Genomic DNA, 21,661 nt, shown 5'->3' with positions numbered 1-21,661 from the left:
ATTGAGAAATCCATTCTGTTCCGGGATTGGCATTTTAGAACTTGTGAAAGTGTTTCTACAAGTTAAAAAAGTACCTCCAAACACTTTCCTCATGTTTTAAGTATGCTTACCTCTTGAAGAAAACAATCCACCTTTCATTCAAGTTAAAGTTCATTAGATTTCCATTTATATGTAAATTCTTATCATATGACATATTCTTTGTTCTTTCTGCAGGTAAGATGATGAACCTCATGTTACATGCCCTATAAATTGGACCACTGAATGAGTCTTTCTTAATTCACACTGGAGCTACTAGGTAAGTTGAACATCCTTAGATAGGTTGCTGCTTAAACTATGTTGAATCTATTGAACCGTATCACAAAGTTTTCCAATTTCAATGTGCGTGTATCTACATTTTTATTAACAATTTCACCTCTTTTTATAGACCATGTCATCTGAGGTGAAGAGATGTTAAAAATGGATGCTGCAATAGAAAAATAATTATTAGCAGTTGTTTTGCTCTTAAACCAATTGACAAAGACAGCATGTCCCACTTTGTCTTAAACACTCTCTTGCTACAGCAGCCATGTCTCTATTGCTCTCCTGTAAAATGAAACTAACTTTTTGTGTGAGGAAAAACGGCATATAATGGTATCTGATGTACAGAAAAGAGCTTTGAAGGGATGCTTTGGGTTTTTTGCTCTGCAGACTTTTGTAGACTTAGCAGACTGTTTTTTTGGAAAAATATTTTAATTGCCCGAAATAAGATAATTTTGCAACTACATGAATGTCATTCATTTCACTGCAGGCAGAGCATAATATACGTAAGACTTCACACCCAGAAAAATTCTAAAACCTTCTCTTTTTTTTCAAATGCAGGACTCTACATCACTCTGGTTTACCCTCAGCTTTAAATGATGCTGTCTCCACAGCTGCACAAAATCTTAGCAGTAGCTTTTTTCCTGCTCCCATTCTGTGCGCAAGGTACACTTGCAGGATTTCTTCCTTTCAAGCGTTTTTTTGGAGGTGGAACTAACAAACAACAAATACCAGGTACTGGTGCTTTGTAAACTCAGTGCTATCTGCCATAATTTGATGTGTGATCTACTTGAAATAAAATAATCAGAACTTCACTAACTCCTTATATGAAGTAAGATGCTTAAATCTCTGTTTAATGATGCAGTGGTTCAACTCAGAGAAAAGTTTAGAATCTTCCATAGCACAAGAAACTTGTTGCTGAGTCCTATGTTGGAGCTGTAAGCAAGCGCTTGAAAAGCCTGAAGGATTCTGTTGAGGATTCAGTCCTTAGACACAATTAGAAATTAACTAAACCTACTGCACTAGTGTCAGTGTTTTGCCTGGACTGGCTCAATCACTTAGAGAGAAAACTAACTCAGTTTTCCAGTTCATTTTCCATAAACATCCCTGCTCTGCAGGTGACTTCCAGAAACTTGTCCCTTATCCTTACAAAGATTAATGTGTGAATATATTACATGTTTAAAACACAGCAGTAAACTAAAACTTATCACACAAACATCTTTAAAGTTTGTATTCATTTCTTAAATGAGCTCTGCTTTATTTGAAAGCCAAGACTGAAACTGTAATGCAAAGTGCATAATAGGTGGTTTTGTTCACAGATCCCGTACCAGTGGCTGGTAATGAAAATGGGGACACCGTCAGTCAACTAGAACATCGGATTTCCAGACTGGAAGGAGGTATTTTATCTGCCTTTACTTTCTGCTGCTACTGGGTTAGTGGGGATAGACCAGGTGGGGAAAAGACTGCTTCTCAGGAAAAAGGCAGAATTTTCTGCAGTTTCACTGCATTCTTTTTATATCTTCTTCTTCACTGGTATATCACTGAATGAAAACTTTCAAATGGGGGAGGCGGGAATTAGAATTTCATAACTAGTGGGAGACACCTGGATAAGAGTTCTGAAGTATGAGTGCAAGCAAGGCAGGAATATGCCAGGTTAGAACCCCTGCCTATGCAGAGCTGCTCCATGCACACCTTGTGCCCCCAACAGACAAACACTAAAAACATGCCAAGACAATCATGACCAGATCAAATCTAAGGTCCCACTCACTCAAGAATGTTGGTATACTGCAAACCACCTCAGTCTTATGGAGAGTCCCAAAGAAAATCATATACCTTTTAAAATATAGAAATCCTTTCCTCCTTCTCCAGCTTATGTGAGTCTCCTGTTTCATCATCTGTGTATTTATGTGTTTCTTCCCTTTCCCCCCCGCTCCTAATTTTCAAATTTCCTTGAAATCTTTGATTTCAAGTTCTCCTTTTCTTTACCTTTACCTAGGTTTAATCTAAAGTTATGGAGCAAAATAACGGGAGTCAGAATTGACAGCAAAGTGAGCACAAAACAACACACAACTGTTTAACAGCTTTTCCCTCCTCTTGCAGTCCTTCGCTTGAACAAGATGATAACAGAGTCTGGAGGAAAAATATTTGCTAGCAATGGGAAAAAAGCCGATTTTGATACTACACTGGAAAAATGTAAAGAGGCTGGAGGCTCTATTGCCACTCCAAGGAGCCCTGGCGAGAATGATGCCATTCTGTACTTTGTGAAATATTTTAACACCTACGCCTACCTTGGGATAAAGCAATCCCTTATTCCAGGCAAATTCCAGCTCCTGAATGGTGCTCAGCCAAGCTATACTAACTGGTATTCAAATGAACCTTCTGGCAAAGGGGAGGAGGAATGTGTGGAGATGTACACTGATGGCACTTGGAATGACAAAAAGTGCAACAAGAATCACCTTATTGTCTGCCAGTTTTAGTGCTTCCCTTGCTGCTCTCTGGAATATGCTTCCCTGCCACTTGTATCTTCATTTGTAGCTAGTGAATTTAGATAACACAGCATGAAAAAATAAAATTCACTCTTTCCCAGTTTAATTTGTCTTTTAAACAAAGGTCAACCATAAAGAGGAAACTGTATAATGAAAGCAATGGCCATTTTGTCTGTTTTGTTAATCATTGCCCACCGAGTGTCTTAATACTACTGCCTAAGGGTTCCTACTGCTGGTAGCCTGCTGATTTACTACAAGATCAAAAATCAGAGTTCTTGGCCGCGTATCTGAAGTGACTTGCAGCCACAAGATCTTCCAGCACCCATGAACCTCTATGCTGTATTTTGATCCCTTCCTGTAAGTTTCCCCCACCAAATCTCCCCATTGCAGACACTCTGCTGTTGCCCAGCCCATGCTGTTTTTCACCCTCACCCCCAATAGGTGGCCTGAAAGAAGACTGGGGTGGCACAGAGCCATCCCCCTAACATTTCCCACTGGAAAATTTCAGAGTCAGCAGGTCTTTAGCCTTCATGCACCTCAAAAGTGGAAACCAGAAGCCACCTGTTTAGCAATTCCTAATCCCTTTCCTGACTAAAAGATGTAGGAACACAAAAAGACAAGGTTCCCTGGAAGAAAATATATGGGAGCCAACAGGAGAATTACTGGGCCTATCTGGTAGGGAAAATCAACAGAGCCATGATGAGGCCAATTTTTTAGGATATATTGTCATGAGATTCAGATACAACTAATTTTGGGCACCACCAAGGTGCTTGTCAGACCCTCATTGGGATTCCCACAGGGCCAAGGTTGGCAGATGTCAAGTGACTTGTACTCAGCATTCATTGCAGAAGCTGCTCAGTCTTTTTTGTCCAGCTTAAGCCAAAGGATTAAGACAAATCCTTCTAGGCTTTCTTGCTTGAGTCTGTTCACCTACTGAAGGTGAGAATTTCCCAGGTTTAGATTCACAGTTGTGCAGTATAGCTGCACAGTCAGAGATGTCTGATTTGTTTTTTTTCCTTTCTCCAGGGCAGTTGACCTAAACACAGTTTAGGCAATGAAGGCTCAGCATCAGCTCTGTGACAGGGTGCAAAGGCTGGCTGAGCACTTTTGGATGCCTCCATAAAGTCAAATGCCTGACTATCAGTCACACTCATTCACACTGTGCTAGTCCCAGCTTGGCCACAGAAACCTGAGCAAGGACGTGTCCAGCTCTAGAGCCAGATCAGCTCCCCTAACCCTCTGCATGACAGGGAGACAGAACAGGTATGGAAGGTAGCAGGGAAGGGAAGGTGTGCTCACAGCTCCTGTGAACCTGGGGGCCAGCAAAGAGGCTGCTTGGAACCTTGCAGCTGTGCAAATCACAAATTCCAGAGCAGCAACTTGCCATGCACAACATTCCTGGCTTAAATTCAATTACAGGATTATTTTGGGCACATGGTCTCACAACCTGCTTTGTGACAAGGAATGGGTCTTCCTGGCCTTCTTTCAGCCCTCTGCTTGATGTCAGGGCCTGTGAATCATTCTTGCTGTTATTCTCTGCAAACTAAGCTGCTTGTCTTCCAGGTATTAGGAAAATTAATGCGACAAGGTTGGTGTGAAACCAAGACACCTTTCTGCTTGAACATCCTGGTGCCTGCAGGTGCCCACCTCCACAGGTAGATTCAATTCCTCCCTCCAGTAGTGTTCAAATCCTTCATCACAAAGCACACTATACAGGACCTCGTTTCCAAGAGCTATAAAGTTACCTTAACATATGCAAAGATAAAACTTGTGAGAAAAGTCCTATTTATCCATGCATCTGTTTGGCATGAAAGGAGAGCTACAGGCTGTTAACAAATGCCTTATTCTGGACAGCACAGCCAAAATATAAACTACTGAATCCCGCATCATGTAAGGTCTAGATAGACTGCTCTGTTAACCCAGATGAAAAAGGTACGTTGAGGGGAAATGAGGATTCAGGAGTCCATGTGGCACTGTTTTATTTTCAAGTTATTCTTACAAATGTTTTACAGCTCACCAGTATCTGCCTGCACCCATCAGCTCACCTGCCCAGTCTTCAGCCTTGCGTGACTCCTGTTGTGAAATTAACTCAGCCACGAGCACAAGGAAACAGGATCACAGGCATCATCTCATGTAGTAATTTTCCACTCATCATATTCCAATAAAGTTTAAGAAATTTACAGTGATTACCATCAGCCTGAGAATGAAGTTGGACACACAGCCCAGCACCACCAAACATTTAAAGCCGTGGTAAGTTCTTTTTATTTTATCCTGCTAATCTCCAGGGGATCACAGAGTTGTCTCAAAATTAAAGCTATTTTCAGGTGTGTGAAAGAAAGCAGCTACCTTCAGTGTTAGTCTAATGAAGATGTGCCACAGCAATATTCCAGCACTGCCCCATTTGTGGGCTTTTCCCCTGTGGGCTCCTAGTGAAGAGAGTAAAGGACTTTGTTCCTCCAAAGCTGCAGATGCCCTGTTGAGATGCTGTAGCTGCTCATGGGACTGGGATGAAAACACAAAACCTCAAAGCAAATGTTTGTCACCCTGCCTGAAGCTGCCAGCAGCTTGGATTCAACAACCCTGCTGACAGCAGGCAGGTCTAGAAACAGCAGTCTTGGCCTGAAAGGCAGCATTTGGGCACTGAATTTGTTTCCTAAATCTGAATGAGAGGGCTGTACAGCATTCCACTGATTTGTAAAAACAAAGGATTTCCCAAGGCTAGCAAGCATTTACTTCAAAACCTGTTTCCTGAAATATTTGTGAACATATTTTAGAAGGTTAATTCACCCTATCCTAACTTTAAATACTAGTTGTGCTTTTAAAAACTGCCACTATTTGGCCTGTATTTACTAGTACTTGTGAATATTCTGGACCACCCAGCATGCTGACAAGCCGAACTCTGTGATATTCAATTTTCAGTCAATGGTAAGCACTTTTCTACTTTCAGTTGTAGAACTAATAGTACCACCACTAGAAATAAGCAAAGTTAAAATTGTATTAATCTGAAGACTTAGTAAAAGAACAGGATAAACAGGTTTCTTAGAAAGCAACTTAACAAGGAATTTGATTTTAGCAAGATGAAATATTAGTGTCAAATATCAAGCGAGGTGGAAGTCACTTTGTCAGGTTCTGAGGGGAAAAGTGTTACTGATTCTGCCTTGTACAGTGGAAAACAATTTCTCCACCCACCCACTCCCCACCAAGAATTGTTCAGCAAATTGTTTTGAGTCCTATAAAAATATCCATCATGTGAAAAATTATTCTTAACAACTGTTATTTTCTGTGAAAATACCCTAGTTAATATTTTTTTCTGCTTTGGAAGAAACTGAAAACCCTGCTGATGTTTGTGTGGGTCTGAGGTCTAAAGGGACATCCCTGCAATGTGAAGCTCTGTACAGCCCTTTGGATGTGTCCATCCCAGCACAGACAGTCCCACAGGCTTCACTGTTCGATTTTTAAGGCAGGCTGCACTTTGGCCTTCACATCTTCTCTTGTGGAGAGCCAGATGAAGCAGTGTGCTCAGGCAGAAGGGTCACTTCTCGGGGCCTGGCTAGTGCCACCTCCACAGCAGCATGGACAGGAGCCAGAGCTGGCTAGGAAAGCCTCTGAAGAGGTTTTACATGCACTTCATATAACAGATACTGCAGCAGCCTGAGCGTGGCTGTGATTTTTCAAATGTTTAAATAAAGCTAAGCTGTTAAGTAGCGAGTGGGTTGTTGAATAGACATAGGTGGAAGAGAGTTGGGTGTATGAGCAGCTTGGATCAGCAATAAACTTAGGGGCATCAGCCTTCATACTTCTGAATGCTGCACATGCTGTCCATAATACAGAATGAGTTACTTAATCACATTACTCACTTGTGAGTAAATAAGATGATTTACAAGGAAAGCCCAAGTGGTTTTCTGGTGAAAAACGAGCCTTTATTTTTCACTGCAAGCGGCTGTCTCCTGAAGCAGGCTGAGCGTGTCAAGTCACCTATTCCCCTGCCCTGAGCAGGCCGCGGCCAGGGCAGAGCGGCTCCCTCGCCTCCTCGGGAAGGCTTGTGCCGCTTTAAGAGCACCGAGTGGGAGGCGATAGAGGCACCGCAGTACAAACACGCTCCCGAGCACCCTGCGGCTCTCACCTGAGCCCGGCACAGCCGTGGGGAGCCCGGCCGGCCCTCCCGGGATGCGGCCGCCAGAGCCGCTCGGGCCCGGGGCAGCGCCTGCCACACACCCCGGGCCGCTGAGGAGGTAAGAGCGGGCACAAATACCGACACCAACTTCCAGGGAACCAGGCAGGGAAAGACAAAAACCCTCCACACAAACTCAACTGCTCTGATGCCTGTCTAGAAAAATAAGGGGGATAACTAAAATACTCCTGGTTTGGGTGAAAGGTTGTCAGTGGGGAAAGTCTGAAGAACGTAGGGCTCCTATTCACATAATTAAAGTGCAAAATAGTTTGCTAAATTGTTAGAATTATGTAAGTGGACTGCATAAGGCAGTCCTTTATTCTCCTTTTACAGTTAGCACACCTCCAGCTCGTATAAATTTATTCAAAAACATTTAAAATCTAAATATTTCAGAAGAAGAGATGTATTTGACTCAGATGTAGGTATCTCCTCACTGCTACACATTCAAGAATCAGAAACCTAACAGACATGTGCCACAATGTGTTATCCATGAGAGCACAAAACCATCTTTCCAGAAAAAATACAAAAATCTGAATTTATAGGTCCAGAAAAGTGTGATTTAAACAACAGCTGAAAAACTCTTCTTGCATTTTTAACTTTCATTGTAGTCACCTGATTACAATTACATCTGGAAGTGAGGTGAAACTAAGGGCTTGATCAGCTTAATCCCAACAGTTTGCTGTGCTAGTTCTGTCTATTAAATAGTCTGTCTTCATCACAATTTTGGTTTTAAAAATCTTCCCCCAGGTTTTATACATTTAATTTCTGAACCCAAATTTCACATTAAAATATCTTAAGCTGGATTTGTATCCTACAGTGACTTTACTCACTGAAAGATAAATACAGATTTGACTTAAAAATAATCAGACTAAACTGCTGCATGCCTTATAAGGGCTGAAATCCTTTAGAAAATGAATACTGAAATATTTTAATTAATACTTTAGTTACTTGTAGAGGGAGATATTTATAACAAAAATATTCAGTGAAATTTCTGTTAATATTTTAATGATTTTAAGTGCTTTCATACACTTTTGGTTTGAAAGGTTTGACCCTCTAGAGACCAAAGTAGCATTATTAGACCTATTTTTAAGGTTTTACACAGTTGAAATTAAGCCTTTTCTCTAAGGTACTAATCTCATTAATTTGATTTCTGGTTCTTTCAGGAGTTTTTAGTGGTAATTTTAACTTGCAATGTAGTTATCTCTGGATCACCACCCTCTTTTCAAGGTCCATCACTGTGCCAGACACCCAGGTGTGAGAACTTTTCCTGCTCCTGCCGTTTGCTCGCTCTGTTTGTAGCACAGAGCCAGGGAAGAGGCAGAGGAATGAATTCCCTTGCTGCGTTGCACGGGGTTACAGGGCACACTGAGGACGCTGCAGCAGCAGCCGTGACCTCTTCACAAAACCAGCCAAGGGGAATTATCTTGGAGTGTTAGCAGGAAGCTGGCAGTAAAGTTAGAGAACAAGTACGCAGTAGCACTTGTTTTCCCCACTTGAAGGGCAAATATTTATATCACTGAGTGGAAATGAAGCAGAACAAGTTCGTTGTTGTTGTTGGTTTACCCCTTTCAGCTTGTTCTTCCTCTAAAATAAGTGTGTGCCTGGGAGAAGAGTGGTCACACCTCTGCAACACAGTAAAATTTTCACAGCTCCAGTTGTGCTAAAGCAGCTGGGAGCCTGTCTTTGTATCTGACTGAGCAGCTCTCAGGTGCAGATAATAAAACCCCTCCCCACATAAGCAGCTACAAGCCCTGTTTGTAGAAGATATTGGAAATTCAATGTTGTTCATGTGGTTTTATCTGATATACTTAATAGCAGAATCTAATGGAATCGCTGACCTAATAATAAATCAAAAATTGTATGACGATATCACTAATAATCAGTCTTAAATATTTCATATATTGTTTTGTACTTTATACAAATTTTATATGGTTTTGTACTGTTGATTGTGTTTTTTAATCCACTCTAACTGTATTCATCTCCACCAAAGTAAGAGCTGAGCACTGTCACTTGATTTCACAAAGTCTTTGACTGACATTAAGTGCTGTAGCTACTAACCAGAATATCTGCTAGAAACAAAAGAAAATATAAATATTCACAGATATAAAACAGGCCTTGCAGACATCAATCCATTCTGCCATTTGATGGCTGCACTTAAAAATTTACTGGGCTCCCAAAGTTTTAAAACTTGTTTTTCTATTTCCAGAGCTCAGCCAGTAGTACTAGGATTTGTGACTTTCCAGGCAAAGAGTAAAAATTATTATATGATAGCCAATAATTCTGTAGTTTGGAGGCCAATAAATTATATAACTAGGTGCTAATTCAGATAGTAGTTCAACTTTTAGCCCTATGCAATACATTTTCAAAGAAAACACAACCAAGAGCAAGTTACAGACTGGGAGGCTACCAACTCCCAAAAGCATCTTGCTCAAGAAAACTTCTCAAGTTACAATAACTAATGTTACTGTAAGATTCAGAGGCTTGTCTTGAACCTTCACACTTATTTCTGTAGACTGCAAATAAGCCTTTTTTTTTTCTAACAGTATTGCTACCTTCAGCACTTGTCTTCATTGAACATTGAGGAAGTATCACTGTGTGGTAGAGGGATAAATATATCTGGGTTTTTGTAAGGTTCTCCCTACTGTTAGTACTCTAAAATCAAGATATCCATGTGTAATTTGGAGTGGGCAGGGGGAAACAAGGTTAGCAGAGAACAATAACTGCCTTTTTAACCTATGTTCATTACAGCTAGCAAAGACTACGTTCAACACAGCAGGCAGGAAAAGCATTCTTCAATAGTTCCAGCTGGCTGGAAGGACTGGGGTGGATTCCTTGGAGGGCAGAGGCCCCAAGGCAGCATCCTGCCCATCCACTCCACTGCAAGACAGCAGCAGCACAGAGTACATCGTTGTCCCCCTCCATGTGGTTTTGCTCTTTTTCCTAATAATCAAAAGGTAAGGCTTCAAATCAGTGTTTTATGGCTTTTCTATATTGCAGCAGGCCATAAGCCAGCACACAGCACATCAGCTAAAAACACTTAAAGTATTTTGTTTCCTGCTTGTACTGCCCTCTGCAAGAGTTGTGTGCCATGGTCTTCAAGTATTGCAACTCAAAATTGAATCTTTGCTAAGATAAAGGGAGCAGCAAAGCAATCCACAATCTAGGATACATTTTTACAGGGTCTACTTTAGATTGTATTAAATATATGATGTTAGTGAAGAATATCAGCTTCATGTCCAGAAATATATGTTTATACTTGTTTTCTCTGGAGGATTAAGGGATAGAATTGTGGTTTCACTAAGAAAATATTCTGTCCACTCTGCTAGGATTAAGCCACCTTTAGCATCCAGAATGGTCTTTCATCAACTATAGTATAGAAAAAAAACCCACCTCAATTTGTATAGCCATCAGGCAAATCTTAAATGAAACATTGCAAATGGGAGGTACAATCACAAGTCACACCTCTAATAGGCCTCCTTTTCCTCCCCTCTCCAACTGCCTTATTTATTGTATAGTTCTCTAAATAAGTCATTTCTGGCATGTCATTCAATGCATTCAGCTCAACTCTTAGCAAGCACCCTTACTCATCTATCCACTTCTTAAATTTAGGGATAGATCTAGAACAAACTTCAATATAAATTATTTTTTTGGTTTAGAGACCAGATCTGACATGTTTACTCATTCACTGATGAGGATTTTAGTTGAGATAAAGAACTCCCAAAGCTCCAGTGACAGTATGCACTTACTCTAAAGACTTTGTATTTCCAGAGCTATGTTTTGGTTGATCACTATTTTGACTCATTTATGTCCTCCCATTATCAAATACTGTGTCCCTGTGAGAAACAGCTCATAAATAGAGCAGTCCCAGACCTTTTACAGCTGTGCTGATGAGAATGGGCTGGCTGAGATAGGCATGAAATATTCAGAAGGGCACTGAGTCCTGGCCTGCAGCCTCTGCTGGTTGCACAGCACCACAGCTGAACAGCTTCACTTGGCAGTGCACCCATGTTCCCTTCAAGATGAGTTCTGCTTGCATTAATGTGCCTTATTCTTTATTATCTTACTGAAAATGATGTATATTATAATACTGACTCATGACACAACTTTTTGTCACAGCAGCAGGGTTGTTGCATTCAGCCCCCCAAAGACCAAAGCACACTGCATATTGTGCCCTGAGGCTGTGCAGCACTCACTCAAGCTAAGAAAAGCCTTAGGGCATGAGAACACAAGTACAAGAAAAGCTTAGAATAGGTTAATGCAGAACAAATAGACACTTAGGAGACTTTATGTAACACTTAGCATGACTTCCTAGTCAGCAGCAGCTTTTCTAGATAAAACAAATGTAGCCAACAGCTCCAAAAGGTGAGCAAGGCCCTTGGCAAATGAACTGCTGCTCTTACAGCCTTGAACTGCACATCCTCCAATCCTCAGAGCTGCCTCAACACTATCACAGACCTTCCCATCACTTCCCAATTGCATCTGCCATATCATCCTCACCGAGGGCCACGGCAGATGGAAACCCTGCAGTGCTCCCCCCACAGTTCCAGGCAGGGCTGCTTTGTCCAGCCCTGGTTTCGCTGCCCGGGTACAGCTGGCAGGACAGCAGCTCCTGATCCAAGCACAGAAATGTGTTATATTATCTCCACCAAGGGATGAAGGAGAGGGATATGTGCTTAGCACACCTCACCTCCCCCACCTCAAACCACAGCATTTGCTTTCTCAGCACAGGAAAAAAGCAGAGCCTTCCTTCACCCTCAGCATCCACTATCTCTTGGGGTCTCTATTTCTTACACAGATTGGTATATAGTCCAGATGAAAATCACTGGAGGTTTGTTTTGTGCAAAAATACCAGGTGTGACCTTCCCTCACAGCCAGGGTTTAAGGAAAGGGGCTGTGCTCTGCTCTCACCCTCACCAGATCTGGCTGCTGGCAGAGCAGTGGATGCTCTCAATGGATTTTGATTTTTTCACCCCCAGATCCCAACACTGGTGAGAAATCAATAGAGCAGAGAATGGGGACAGGGATTTCCCATGCAAACTGTGACTGAATTTTCAAAATAGGGAAATACAACAAACTGAGAGGGGGAAAATGAAGGGAATGAAACAACAGCAAGATTTGAAACAAAAGCTAGAAAACAAAGCAAAAGTAACAACAGCAAGAGCTTTAGAGAAGATGCTTGACAGAGAAAAAGGTGGAAAAAAGTACCACAAAGCAAGTCAGAAATGGAGATATTTAAAGGAGTTAATTGACAAAGAGATTCAAATTAGCAGACAGGAGGCTAATGTAGCTTTCAGGTGTGTGGGAACTGACAAAGGACTGGCAGGCCTTATGACTTTCAGGTGTGTGGGTCCTGTGGAAGGAATTGTATTGAACACTGCACTCCTTAAGACACCCCTATTAACACCCAACAACCCGTGGCATTCCCTGGGCAGCAGCTGTAGGCAGCAGTGAAGCAGCACAAGGAAGCTCCCTGAGCAAAAGAATAATTCCTCTCCAACACGGGAGAATAATTCCAAAGGCTGCCAGAGGAAAGGTCAGAATATCACAGAGCCTGATGGGCTTTGCAGCACAGCCCATATCAGCAGAACTATGGTCAGAGCCCACAAACACACACAAAATCAAGCAGCTATTTTATAGTTTGGGTGAAAACAGATACAAAGCACAACCCACTTCAGGGAATGAACCTGGTGGGCAGCATTCCAGCTTGAGTCACCATCCTGCCTCAGGTATGTGGCTTCACTGGTAAGAAAAGAGCAGCTGAGAGTGCTCCAGGCCCTGAGCTAGGGGGGCTCCATCTGCAGCCCCTGTACTTTTTCTGTCATTGTAAGATTTGAGATTACTCTAACTAGAATGTGACACAGCAGCCAAGGTGAACTCCACCAGGAGTCTGCTAATGGATAGCTAGGCTTCATTAACGATATCATGGCCTAAATCCTCCAAGATTTGTTATCAGACATATAGTGACTCTCCTCACAAACCACAGGAAAAAAAAATAAAAATAATATTGAGCTAATCATAATTTTAACACAGTCATGTACACAATTGCTGGAAATTATTCAAATTTTCTACTTTCCTTAGACATACATATTCTATCAACCCTGTTTCCATCTTCACTTTTACATAAAGGTCAGGATTTAGTAACAAAAACCCGGTAAAGCACATACTTAGACAAATCTGAGACCTCCTCTGGTGAGTTGTAGCCCCAGTTCCCACAGTGTAGGCAGCACTGCAGCCCCTCATGGAACCTCCTCACTACTGGTACAAGGGGTTGCGGAGGAATAAAACCTCTTCACCCCCTGGCACCTCCTTTTATTCACCCACTGTGCAGCTTTCAGGTGGGTGGGTCCTGGAAGAGGACTTGCAGTCCTGATGGTTTTCAGGTGTGTGGGTCCTGTGGCAGGAATTGAACACTGCCTTCCCTAGGACACACCTGTTAGCACTTGACAAAATCAACATGATTTAACTCCTTCCTAAGCACCCTGCTCTTTCTAAAGCATTACACATGGAAATAGATAAAATATGCATTCTGATGAATATTTTCATATTTCATATTTTGCATATTGCATTTTGAATATTTTCAGTTCAATTTCCTGTTCTCCTTTCCATCATCTTCTTTTATTTTCATCCTTGGCTTTGATACATGTCAGCATAGTAATCATTTTGTGTAATGATGCCCTAAGTGGGAGAAGAGGGTCTTAGAAATCAAAATTTTAAAGAGAAAGGCTTCCCCAGGGGTTAGGAACAGTGCTTTAGGGTGGGTAGGGAGTCTATACCAGCACCGGCAACTGCAGCTGAGCCAAGGGGGAAAGGCAGGCTGATGCTCTATGGAGGCTCCTATGGGCACAGAGAGAAAGAGGAAGAACTCTTCTGGGGTCTGCAGCCCAGGAAATGGGTTTATTCTTCAGGCTGAGAAAGGAATAGGCCAAAGAGGCTGACGCCCCTATGCTGGCTAAAACAAACACATCCATTCAGACATAATTCCTGGTTGCAAATAAATAATGCAGCATATTTTTTGCTTAACAGCTTCAGACTCTTGACATGGAGGAAATGATGGTGGAAACAATCCTGGCCCCGTGGGAAATCCTGCTGGTCATTTTTGCTACAGTGCTGGTAATGAGTTTCCTGATGCTGCTGCCCCCCGCTGCAGTGGTGATCTGGAGAATGAAGCATGTGCCGCAGATTTCACTGCAAGGCTTGGTGTGAGCCACTCCTGCTGCACCACCTGTGCCCTGAGGATGGTTCACAATGATAACATCTCTCAGGATCACTCTCACTACCTGTGATCCACCCAAAAACAGTGGGTCTACCAGTCTGTTGTTACTAAGTTCCTGTGGAAAGGGAACGTGTGTGATTTTGTGGTCATGAACTACAGCTCTCGGCACTTTGCTTTCATTTTTTGGCTGGGTTGTAATTACTGTAGTTGGCTCAGTTCCTAGACTGAGTTCTTCTCCTGTGTTATAATAGACTGAAAGAGAAGCAAGGATAAGGCAGCGCTGTATTCCCTTAATTAATATCAGGAAAGCCTCCCTCTCTATAGTTACACCGTAAATATTAGCTGACTGACAGGTGGACTTATCAAAAGCATGCAGGATACTCTGGGGAGGCAGTAGTTTAGTCTGGTTGTATTGCAAAACCTTAAAAAAAAAAAAAAATCAGAGAAAGCTACAATAAATAAGTCTGCCCTGCTTCTGTTGTTTGATCTGAAAACTTAATGGTTTAAAATGTTCTTAAGTTCTTCCCTTCTATATGAATTTTCCTCTCTCCTCGACTCCCTAGTGCTGGAACAAAGCCTACCCCATCCTGGCTTTAGAGCAGGAGCACAAGGAATGGTCCAATGCTCAGATAGGCCAGGCCAGACACCAACAAGAAGTTAATGTAAACACACAGCAGCCATTTACATGAATTAAATTATGCAAATGTACTCTGGGAAATAACATGATTAAATTTACTTTAGGTTTTAACTGTGTCATATGGGCTTATTGAGTCAACTCCCTGTCTCATATATAAATAAGAACTCAGGTGGTAAGAATAGAACAAAACTTCTCTGCAACAGTTTTTGAAAAACATCCCAGCAGCAACCCAATCTCCAGCTTAATATCAGGTTCATGACGGATTATAATTAAAGCTTTCCAGCCTAATTCTTCCACTTCACTGCGTGAAACTCAACTATGATGATTTCTGACCCACAAATTAAAAAGTTTCTGTTAGTTTACAGGCTTGATTTCCTCATGAAATAAAATATGAGTGACTTTTCTCTTGTTGTTTTCTTTGGAAAGTCACTAGAATAGATTAACAAAATTGAGAGAAAAAGTAGGGTTTAGCACCAGTAGAAAAATTACGCTGCAAAGTACTCCAGATATTTTATCTGAGCATCGGTTTATAATGATTTGGCTGGAAAGACTTCAAAACATTATAATTTCTTTTGATAGAGATCATTTGTTTGCCAGAAATATTTTTTTTTTAAAACCCCAAAAAACGCAATGATTCAGAACTCATCATTTTTCATTAAGACTACAGCACTTTTGTCTCCAGCACAATGACTTAAATTACTGCCACATGATTTATAAGCAGCCAAAGCAGCCACCTTATCCCTTTCCAGTGTAATTGTCTGCTCCACTCATTGTCATACGACTGTCTGCTTCTGGGCCCTAAAGCAGCTAGGGTTATTTATAGGGTTTTCTGCTTGTAATGACTCGATTCTGAGCCTGGCATATAAGTATGTAAATATATATACTTGAATCATTTATCTGATTAACGAGGTAAGGGTCAATCTTACATCATGTACCACAAAACTGGTAGTGACAGAAATAGGGAAAAGGTGAAAAAGAGAAAGGAAACACAAACAGATGAGCTGTCTGTGTTCAGATCTACAGCTTTACTGTTTGCTCAACAGAAGAAAATTAAAATATTACCCCAAGCACAGATTGCACTGAAAACCAATCAAGCAGTAACTAAGTTTCTTGTTTATATTTCATAATAATTCACATGCATGTTGTTTAGTAGCTACAGCTCCACAGATAAGCTGGATCACCAGTGCTGAGTTGCCTTTGATCTTCACCTTCACTTAGTGCCAGGACAAATGGGCAGGTTTTCTGCTGCTGTTCTAAGCCCCAGCCAAGCAAGCAAGGGGCTAAAATATTATACCCCTACAGCCAGGAACTGCTGTCCCTTACACAGCTTTAATGATCATCAAAGCAATAATAGTGATTAACTGGCAACTGTAAGTGAGTAAAAGTGTGGTCCTTTCTCAGTAAAGATGACCTCTGACACAGGACAAATTTTGATAACAATCAGTGTTATCACTGTCTTCAGAGATCCTGAAGAATTCAAGCCAATTAGAAGGCATCCATTAAAAAAAACAAAACAGTAGTTCTTATTTAATTCCAGCTAGATAAATTTAAGCCATAAAAGTGGTCTTCTTTCTTTGAAACTCTTCTGCCATGAGCTGTGGGATTAGATTTAACCTATATACCTGTACCCCAAAGCTGAGGTCATGACTATGATCTCCAGCCCTTTAACTAAACAAAAGCAGTGTGTTTACATGTGTTAGCCGTGATTTCACTGCTCTGCTTCTGCTGTCCAAGTGCAGCCAGAGGCTGGGCTGTGCCCAGGCTGCTTGGTGTGCTAGTAACCACAGATGATACAATCAGCCCCCTGGTCCCGGCTGGAGCCGTCCATGCCCTGCTCAGAGAGCTCCTTGAGGAAGATGTCCAGCTGCTCTCCCTGGCTCTCAGGGAAGGCAAGCGTGTGCACACAGGTGCTGTTGCCGGGGAAATAGGCAGATTTAGCTCCACTGATGGCCACTTCAGAGGCTGGAAAAGATCAAAGATAGCAAAAAACAAACAAACAAATAAATAAATAAATAGGCAGCTGAATTAGCTTAGCTTTGTCCTGGTCTTTAAACATGTGCCAGCATTCTCATTTTCTAGACTGAAGTCTCCAACTTGGAATAACAGTGCCTAGATGATTGCTTGCTTTTAGTAAGCCTTGGAAAACAACTAGCAACTAGGTAGTATCAACAGGAAAATATTTTCCATTAAGCACAGGAGAGGTAGGATGTCCCATTTGTGTATCTACACGTACATATATTTTTAAATTAAGGCAATAACAACAGAGTCATAGAGCCTGCTTTGGGTCACAGATTGAGGAATGGATACAAAGGGAGCAGTCTTTGGGCTGCCACGAAGATGGCAGCATTGCTGGCTGGGGCCCAGCTGCTGGGCTTTATTGTGTGTGCATACAGGTGTTGGCCAATTTTGTTAAGATTCTTCAAGTATTGTTGAAAGATAAACAGTTTTATGTCCTATTGCTGTCTGTCCAGTGGGTCACACACCCTTATGCAACATGGGGTTTGTGTTAGGGTGGTACCAATTTACTGGATTTTGTATAAAACAGGTCCATCTTCCCACAGACATCTGCATAAATGTTGTATCTGGTACCCCAAGATGAAACAACGCCTTCATCAGAGTATTAAAGCTAACGTGTGTCCTTACCCATCAGTTTGCCAGCTCAGCACTGGCTCTCCCAATGTCACACATAACAAGGTTGTAACAAAACCAGAAACTTTTCTTTCCTCTTATTTTTTTGAACAAAGGAGAGGGAGCCTCGTGTCCGCATGAGCAGAATATCTGAGAAGCACTCACGGTTGCAAACAGCCAGTGCCTTTCCCCCGACAAGCTGCGTGGTCCAGGAAAACCCAGTGGCATTGCCACACGCTTCATACAGCCTGCTGCTTCTGAGGAACTCAAAGTCATAACCCTTGGGAAACAACAGTGGGGAGAAAATAAACAAACCCTGCCTTGGGTCATGGTAACTGTACGGGGAAGAAACAGTCAGGGCAGGTAAATGCATTTTATATGTATATATATATATATATATATATATATATATATATAACACTGCAACCTCTCCCAGCCCTGAGGGATATAAAAAAGGTATAGCAAGCAAAATTAGGCTTTACCAAATCAGCACTTGTAAAAGAAGGAATAGATGCAGCAATGCAGGGTAAGGCAGGAATGGTACCTTGTTGCACATGGGTTTGCAGTACTGAGTGCTGTCAATGGTCACACACACCAGCCCCCCGTTCTTTGGGGCCACTGGGCGTGGGCACGGAGGTAGCTGCTTGCAAACTTTTGGGTGGATAAAAAGATAAAAGAAAGAGAGTAAGAAAACAATATATCAGTGTGAAAGTGAGTATAAAAGCCTCCCATTCTCAAGCGCATTCATTGGCCTGTCTCCACTAGCTGGCATCATCAAAGCAAGTATTTTTGCTTGTTTAAATATTTTTGTACCCCCACCTTTTTCTTTTTTTTTTCTTTTTTTTTTTTTTTCTTTTTTTGCCACACCCACAGAATTCTCCCCTCACTTGTCACTGTGACAACAGGGTCAGTCAGCCCCAGTTAGATTTCAGAGGCAGCTCACTGTGGCATTTGCATTCACAGCACTGACATTCAGTGCTGCTGTGGCCAAAACTATCCAAATATTTTTTGGAGAAATATGACTGTCATGCCAGCTCCAAGACAGCACAGAGGCTCAGGCTGGAGGGCAGACAGGCCCTGCTGGCCCTGTGACTGTGCAGCTGCTCAGCCCCAGTGCCTGGGCTGCAGGGACAGCAGAACCCCCCTGTTTGTGCTGCACTGCCTCCCCAGTCCCAGCACTCCCTGTTGCTGAGAGGTCTCTTAGATTATGCCCCTCCTCCCCTAAATAAAGGCAGCAATAAACTTGGTTCATTCTGTAGAAGAAAAAATTTCCTTTGTGCTTCTCCACCGCCTCTTTGTTCAAAGCCCAGCAAAGGGGAGCGTTGGTTCAGGAGGGGCCTCACACTGCTCTTGAACAGGGCGCAGCAGATCAAGTGTTTCTTGCAGTGTCCATGCCAGGAAATTGATTGAAGCTTTTTCACCCTTGGCAATCATTTCAGGCAAGCATTTTGAATATTTCTGTGGAGTTAGGGGAGGAAAAAGTCTAAGCTGAAAAGGAAAGACTTTGGAGCCTTAGAATTAACCTGTCTGTGAACACAGGTAAACAAGAGACTCATGTATTTCTAGGTAGCTATTGCTACTTATCTTGCTATACTGCTTATGTTCAAGCCACTTCATGTATCTGTAGCAGGGAAAAACTGGAAAATATATCCACTTTTTGGATGAGCAGTAGCAGGACCAAAGCTGTGGTAAGTCAGATGACACTAATGTTTTTCTGCTCTTGCATGGGGCTCCCCTCCCCAGCATGCACTCTGTACATTGCCAAAGCAACACACGAGCTGTGCTCGTCCAGCCAGCACAGGCACACACGGCAGGAGCCCAGCAGCACAGGAGGTGGGTGCAGAGCAGACCCTGGGTCAGCCAGCCTCTTACCTGGAGACTCCCATTCACATCATCTATGGTTGCACTTTTGCATTCACTTAGACTGGCAAAAGCTCCCATTTCAGTAAAACCTAAAAGACAAGCAGAAGCAGGTACTTAGCTAGGTCACAGTCCCTCCTGACACATGAACAAACCCCAAATACCGCTTGTCCAGAGGAACTGTCCTTCTATCCTGCCTCTCTCCTATCCCACAGCGCTAGTACCAGCTTGTATACCTGAGGGGATCCGGGCCCAAATGAGAATAATCTGTACAAACACTGGTCTGTTGGAAACAGCAATGTGAGCACCTGTTTGGGGTTGGGCTCCCATGCATGCCCTTCATTTCTTTAAGACAGCCCTATGTAAATAATCGTTAGTCATATTCAAAAATATCTTACCTGCAAGAAGAACTGCTAAACTTAGAACAAACAGTGTTTTCCAGGGGAGGCAGGAGCTGAACATTTCTCTCTGCAGGAGACCACGGGTAATTACTTGTTGCTTGTGGTTCCTAAGAGCAAAAGCCCTGGAGTCAGGCACAGAGCCGTGTGCCTGCGTGTCGCTGGTTGTTTATGTGTGCCTCCCTCCAGGGCAGCGCTGGGATCAGGATTAGGGGAGGCACACATTGCCCCACTTGCTGGGGAGCCCAGGGAGAGCTTGCCAGAACAGTCTGGGGCAGGGCAAGGGCATGTTCTCGTCGGGGCATCGAGGCAGACTGGCTCTGCTGCTGCCAGGACTAGGACCAGCTACCAGGAAATATTCAAATTAACTGGTTTTCTGTAAACATGTTTAGTGTATGCACATTCTTGCATGATCTGGCTCTCTCTCTACCCTGCCATCTCTCTGTGTTTGTTTCTCTCTCTCTCTCACACACACACAAATATACTTTCATAAAGAAGACATAATAATGCCTTAACTTGTACATCATGCTCCAAGAGAAAGCTCAGAACATCAAATGATGACTGATTTGAACCAAGGGAATATGGTATGTATCCTGTAGCATCCAGAGTTTTGCTAATTACTTTTCTTCCTTTTTATTTTCTTTTTTTTTTTTTTTTTTTTATAGGGCTATGAACCTCATGAGCTTAAATCCATTTACGGGAAGAGCTGAATAGGTGGCAAAATTGCCACAAAATTTTAACCTTTTCTAGCCTACAAATTTACTAGCAGATTAGTCCAATTGTCCTAGGGGTGTGCCTGACCCATGTGTGAAATGCAGGGTTGGGAGTCACACCTGATAACCTGTCACACATCTCCACATACTGTGAAGCCTCGGGCCAGCCTCACCTGCCTGACAGCCAGGTGGGCACACACACCCCCCTCTTCTCCAACAAACCTTTTAATGGTTGTTATTGTCACTCCAGCACCACTGGACACTCACCACTCCAGCAGAACTTTTCTGTTCCTTTTGTCTGCAGGTGTTTTTTTTTTTGTTGAGACATGGACTTTCTGCTTCCATGTAACGTTATGAAACACATTTATTTATTTATTTATTTATTTTTCATTAATTATTAATTTTTATTATTATTTTATTTTTATTAATTTTTTATTCACTTGCTTCTGCTGGTTGTAGTGCACTACATTATGAGCTGGAGCTCCTGAAGAACCTAAGCTAAAAGGAAGGCACCTAGGGCATTGACAAAGAAATGTCTTCTTGTGCTATCTCCGGGTCATCTTGATAAGCAGGTATGTGTAGGACTGTAACACTTCCACGAAACAGTTCTGTGTCAGCATGAATAGTGACCTCCTTATTATTAGCCAAATGCTTTTGTATACATTACTGGCAGGTAAAAGACCATTAGCAGCACAAGTCTTTGATAACAAAGGTCCAGACCAATAGGCTCCAAACAGCTCACATTTCTGAGGCTGACACACACATATTCTGTATTCCTTGGAAGATCTGCAATATGCAGCTAGGAAAACAGCCCCTGGGAAATCTTTGCCAACTCATTCTTTAAGATGCAGGTGGTCTTTAAGATATTTTCCTGCCAAAATGTACCCAGGTGGGTACCCAACAAGGCCCACTGATTAATGTGGTAAGTCCTTGGGAGATCAGAAGCTACACATAAACCTGTTTATCTCAACTTGCACAGAACACAGAGCGCATTAGCATAATTAATAAAAGTGGAGAGACCTCTGGCTTGACTAGATAGAAATTGTGTTTATGACATTCTTGAAAGGAATGAATGGCAGCTTTTTCTTTAATGTTCATCACAGTCACTTTCTTTCCACCGCCACATCTGTTCAGGAGGCAGTGTATGAAGACATTTATTTAGGAGATAAACACGGGGTGGCAGCACTTCTCCAGCGCAGATTTATCAGAATGCCGGCTAAAAGCATTAAGTCCTTCTTGGGGCCATACACAGGCAACC

The 21,661-nt window shown here is 42.3% G+C and overlaps 2 protein-coding genes and 1 long non-coding RNA gene across 3 annotated transcripts; 2 read left to right on the top strand and 1 right to left on the bottom strand.

Annotated features, from left to right (window-relative positions):
- Positions 1 to 213: 213 nt before the first annotated feature.
- LOC131580519 (pulmonary surfactant-associated protein A-like) lies at positions 214 to 2,883 on the top strand. The gene is made up of 4 exons (XM_058841844.1): positions 214 to 295; positions 859 to 1,032; positions 1,617 to 1,694; positions 2,398 to 2,883. The coding sequence occupies exons 2-4, from the start codon at positions 894 to 896 to the stop codon at positions 2,772 to 2,774; spliced, it is 594 nt and encodes a 197-aa protein (XP_058697827.1). The 5' UTR covers positions 214 to 295; positions 859 to 893; the 3' UTR covers positions 2,775 to 2,883.
- A 3,972-nt stretch (positions 2,884 to 6,855) lies between these two features.
- Positions 6,856 to 14,908, top strand: LOC131580521 (uncharacterized). The gene is made up of 3 exons (XR_009277885.1): positions 6,856 to 7,015; positions 9,703 to 9,908; positions 13,978 to 14,908. It is a non-coding gene; the product is annotated as an uncharacterized LOC131580521 (long non-coding RNA).
- Positions 14,909 to 15,808: 900 nt separating this feature from the next.
- On the bottom strand, positions 15,809 to 19,989 carry LOC131580518 (uncharacterized). Its single transcript, XM_058841842.1, has 6 exons — positions 19,691 to 19,989; positions 19,305 to 19,384; positions 18,776 to 18,890; positions 17,977 to 18,083; positions 17,598 to 17,712; positions 15,809 to 16,766 (listed from the first exon to the last, which is right to left on the bottom strand). Exons 1-6 carry the CDS (start codon positions 19,752 to 19,754, stop codon positions 16,579 to 16,581), a joined length of 669 nt encoding a protein of 222 aa, XP_058697825.1. The 5' UTR covers positions 19,755 to 19,989; the 3' UTR covers positions 15,809 to 16,578.
- Between the last annotated feature and the right edge of the window lie 1,672 nt (positions 19,990 to 21,661).

The sequence above is a fragment of the Poecile atricapillus genome, chromosome 6, assembly GCF_030490865.1.
Source record: "Poecile atricapillus isolate bPoeAtr1 chromosome 6, bPoeAtr1.hap1, whole genome shotgun sequence".
In the NCBI taxonomy this organism is placed as follows: domain Eukaryota; kingdom Metazoa; phylum Chordata; class Aves; order Passeriformes; family Paridae; genus Poecile; species Poecile atricapillus.
Note: the sequence above shows the minus strand (reverse complement) of the source record. Positions and strands in the feature narration are given on the sequence as shown.

Coding starts and splice junctions, on each gene's coding strand:
- LOC131580518 (XM_058841842.1), bottom strand. CDS start 19,754: ATGTTCAGCTCCTGCCTCCCCTGGAAAACACTGTTTGTTCTAAGTTTA. Junction 19,385..19,690: donor TTTAGCAGTTCTTCTTGCAG/GTAAGATATTTT, acceptor CTTGTCTTTTAG/GTTTTACTGAAATGGGAGCT. Junction 18,084..18,775: donor GCGCCCTGTTCAAGAGCAGT/GTGAGGCCCCTC, acceptor TCCACCCAAAAG/TTTGCAAGCAGCTACCTCCG.
- LOC131580519 (XM_058841844.1), top strand. CDS start 894: ATGATGCTGTCTCCACAGCTGCACAAAATCTTAGCAGTAGCTTTTTTC. Junction 1,033..1,616: donor TAACAAACAACAAATACCAG/GTACTGGTGCTT, acceptor TTTTGTTCACAG/ATCCCGTACCAGTGGCTGGT. Junction 1,695..2,397: donor GATTTCCAGACTGGAAGGAG/GTATTTTATCTG, acceptor CTCCTCTTGCAG/TCCTTCGCTTGAACAAGATG.